The sequence below is a fragment of the Phaethon lepturus genome, unplaced genomic scaffold (genome assembly GCF_000687285.1).
Source record: "Phaethon lepturus isolate BGI_N335 unplaced genomic scaffold, ASM68728v1 scaffold2143, whole genome shotgun sequence".
Classification (NCBI taxonomy): domain Eukaryota; kingdom Metazoa; phylum Chordata; class Aves; order Phaethontiformes; family Phaethontidae; genus Phaethon; species Phaethon lepturus.
In genome coordinates, this window is record NW_010528203.1 from 63,591 (window position 1) to 67,204 (window position 3,614).

At 35.9% G+C, this 3,614-nt stretch overlaps 1 protein-coding gene across 1 annotated transcript in view; it reads right to left on the reverse strand.

The window, feature by feature from the left end:
- Window positions 1-1,974, reverse strand: part of LOC104618081 (hepatocyte growth factor-like) — a gene marked incomplete at its 5' end in the record, with an annotated part of 17,005 nt that extends 15,031 nt beyond the window's left edge. The window contains 2 exons of the mRNA XM_010283588.1: window positions 305-407; window positions 1,847-1,974. Coding sequence (XP_010281890.1) covers window positions 305-407; window positions 1,847-1,974 — 231 coding nt within the window. The remainder of the gene's footprint in view (window positions 1-304; window positions 408-1,846) is intronic.
- Between the last annotated feature and the right edge of the window lie 1,640 nt (window positions 1,975-3,614).

Sequence of the window (3,614 nt, forward strand, 5' to 3'; positions counted from 1 at the left end):
GTCCTCTCATTGAACAAAACTTTCAAGGACAAAGACGGGGTAAATCAGGCCAGTAAACTAAACACTAAGAAACGTCCCAAAGCCTGCAATTAGTGGTTAGCCTTCACAAAGACATGTTGCGTAATATATTTAAACACCGAAAGAAAAAAAAAAAAAAGTAAAAAAAAAAGTAAAAAAAGATACTAAAGCTCCAGGGCATAAGGGGCTATTTTAGAATCACTGTAGAAGAAAAAGAGATGCCATCTGGAGGCAGTATTTATTCAGGACTCACTGAACCATCTCTTTCTGTTTTGTATGTACACACCTACGTAAGTCTTCAATATTCTTGTCCCATGTGGAGCAAGTTAGCCCAAATCTTGTCTTGGATAGATTCCCCATGTAACTCTTGCCATTGCCACGATAACAATCTGAATAAGAACGTTGAGACAAAAAGAAATGGAGGGTGATTGTGCAACATTGAAAAGAAAACTCTTCCTTTCCACCAGTAATCCAAGTGGTTAAAGTCAAGTGTTATATTTAGCAAACACGATACAATATAAATCAGACAACCGTATAAATCAAATCATAAAGAAAATGGGAGAAAGTTTTCAAATTTAGATACATAATCTCCTGCTTGAGGCCTTCATTCTCAACACAGTAGCATTTTAAATTTTCTTTGACTTAGATAAACTGGGAAAATTTATTTCATAAATAGTTAGTTTATGGTTAATTTAGAAGGGTCACACAGAATATTCTAAAAGTTGTCAGGAGCTGTTTTATACAGAGCAAAACAAAAATGCCCCCTTAGTACTCCGTTCTCAACAAACAGGCACTCAAGCCTATTTGAAACAACTTACCTTTGCATAGATTCTGGATACTGGCAACAGTATATAATTCTAGATTTAAGTTCTACTTTGGCAAAATAAAAAAATTGACATGACTTTAATTTTCATGTAATTCAAAAACTTGCCTGTTCACTCCAGCAGAAGTCATGTTTAATTCATAAGCTTTTATCACAAGCCTTTCTGAGACTGTTCAAGAGGATTGTTTAAACTGATCACTACTGTAAAGACTTTTTGTATAAAACATTTTATTTCATAATCATTTTTACTTATTGATAATTGATACTTCACAGAAAACACAGAATGAAAGTCAAAGTTTAATCCGTGCTCTAACAGAACTGCAACTGCAACTCTTTCAAATTTTAAGAGAAAAAATAGCTAAAATTTAAAGATGGAGATCTTAATACAGCCTGATGTAGGGTTGTAGGTCTGAGGTCTAAACCTCAGTTTATGCTATGATCAACATCAGTTCTCATGGACAAAACAACATTTGCCCGAAGACTCACAGGGGACTTAACAGGCAGAGGTAACAACTTGAAGCTAAGAGGTTATATGGGAAGTCCCACATGTATTTTTTAGCTCAACATCTTTTAGTCAAGGGGGTATACGAAAAAAAAAGAAATAAAAAGATCACATTTGGTGGTCTCATTGAAATTATAAAAAGAATGTGAACCAAGGAAGTAATCTCAGCTCTGGAAAAAGGCTTTTCCAATTAAGAAAGGTAAGACAGTGGAGCAGATCTTCAGCTAATATAAAATGGCACACATATTCACCTTGTCTAAAATCAGGTACAAAAGAAATCTTTGCTGCAGTTTTTCCCTGCTGGAACTGAAACATGAACTGAGAAATGAATCTCATTTCAACCATGATGAATCCCAAGTATGCAAATAAAGCCGAAGTGGAACTACGCAGGTGTAATGCAGATGTACTGAGACCAGCTTCTCTGGTTTTCAAGCCTGCCTATCTGCTGTTTGGAACAAGACAGCATTCACTTAAAATCACATTATCGCCCTTCCTTCTGTTACCTTGTTCATTTGATACATCACACTTCGGAATCTGGGAGCAATAACCAATCCGGATGTTTGGGTCAGTGGTAAAACACCAGGGTGATTCAGATCCGTCTGGATTTCGGCAGTAGTTCTCCCTTAAATCCCTATAAAAAGAAATATGTTAGCTCACAGCAGGGATAACCTAAAACCATTGATGCATTCTATTGCTTTTTATTATGAATTAGCAGTAATATAGGCTCCTTAAGTTCTGTACATTCCTGATCAGTGTCAAGTGCAGGGAGATGAGGAGCCAGTAAGAATAAAGTGTCCAGAAAAATATAATAATTGTAATAAGAATATGGTTATGGAAATTCATTTTCAGTGCACTATGTTTTGACTGGATATAAGATTTCATTTGAAGATTAACAATATTTTCAATGTAGTTTATTTTTGTTCAGGAAACTAAATCAAAATTTGCATGCAAGCTGACATTGGGTACACCTGCAATCCATTACAAGTGCTTTAAAATACAAACATTACCAAAGTGCTTAAAATTCCCTGCACTTTGTATGGTTTTGCTGAGTTTAAAGAAACAGTCCTGTAGACTGTCAGTGATTCACTTCACTTAAGAAACAGAATCTTGGAACATAAAAAAATATATGTTGAAATACTATACAGCTGTTACCTTTAAAGTAAAAGTTAGTCACAGGGGAACATCTTTAAATGTGTCTTGCAGCTTGCATGGAATAGTCAAACCTCTTAAATGTAAGTTTTATTTTCCCATCTCCTCACAGTTGTTGCCATGTTCTGTGTATCTCCCTATTTCACTGTTTTTCCGTCTGCAGCACTTACTGATAATAGACTATGGAAAGAAAGGGCCTAATACTGTAATTCTTACTCATGTGAGTTTTGAACAGTTGTACCAGCAGTTCTGTTGATTTTACTCAAGCTGTTGGCCTGAATAGCCACTATGCTCTCAAGCATTGGCTGAATAAGCAATCCTAATATTGTTAGCCCCTCTACACTGCTGGGGACACTGCTAAAACTGCACAAGGGCTTAATCCTGCAGCAGGGTTACATAGGCACAATGCAAATTGGTTTAATTTGTAGTTTGTCTGAGAAAATCCTGTGGGATCAGGCTCAAGCATTCACTTCCAGGTAAATTCAAGGTAGTCCTGAACCTGAGAGAAGAGGCTGAGGATCAGTCCTATTTTCCATTACAATAATGATTGTTACATTTTCAGTAGATATGTTACAATGCACAGTATTTGATCAATAAACTGAACAATAGTAGTGAAGAGATGAAGACTACAAATCTAACTGTTTTGCTCAAACAAGCTATTGTTAGAGAGATAATCTGAATTTAGACTTGAATCTTTTCTTTATTTGGAAAGATCTACACCATTAAATTCCAGCACAAGCCCAGACTGTTATTGAGCTATTAATAAAGATATTTAGTACAAACCACACTTTGGGTCCATGCTGGTCAGCTAGGTTTCCTCTCTGCTTAGTGAAAAAAAGGACTGAAAGACTATGATTAAGGTTAAGATTGACTGCCTAAAATAAGTAGATTATGCACATCCTGGGAGTTTATGAATTGTGCAGAAGGGTTATATGACCAGTAGTTCTTCAGGTAAAAGCAGTCCTATTTATGCAAGTGCATTCAGTAATGAGACAGAAAAAGGATTAAAAAGATGGAAAATAAAATAAGTGCTCTCAAATATTGTAATTGTCAAGTATTGCCAATGAGAGTACACTTAGGTAACGTTTAGGATGGCGTTAAATCCGGCTGGCGGCCAGTCAC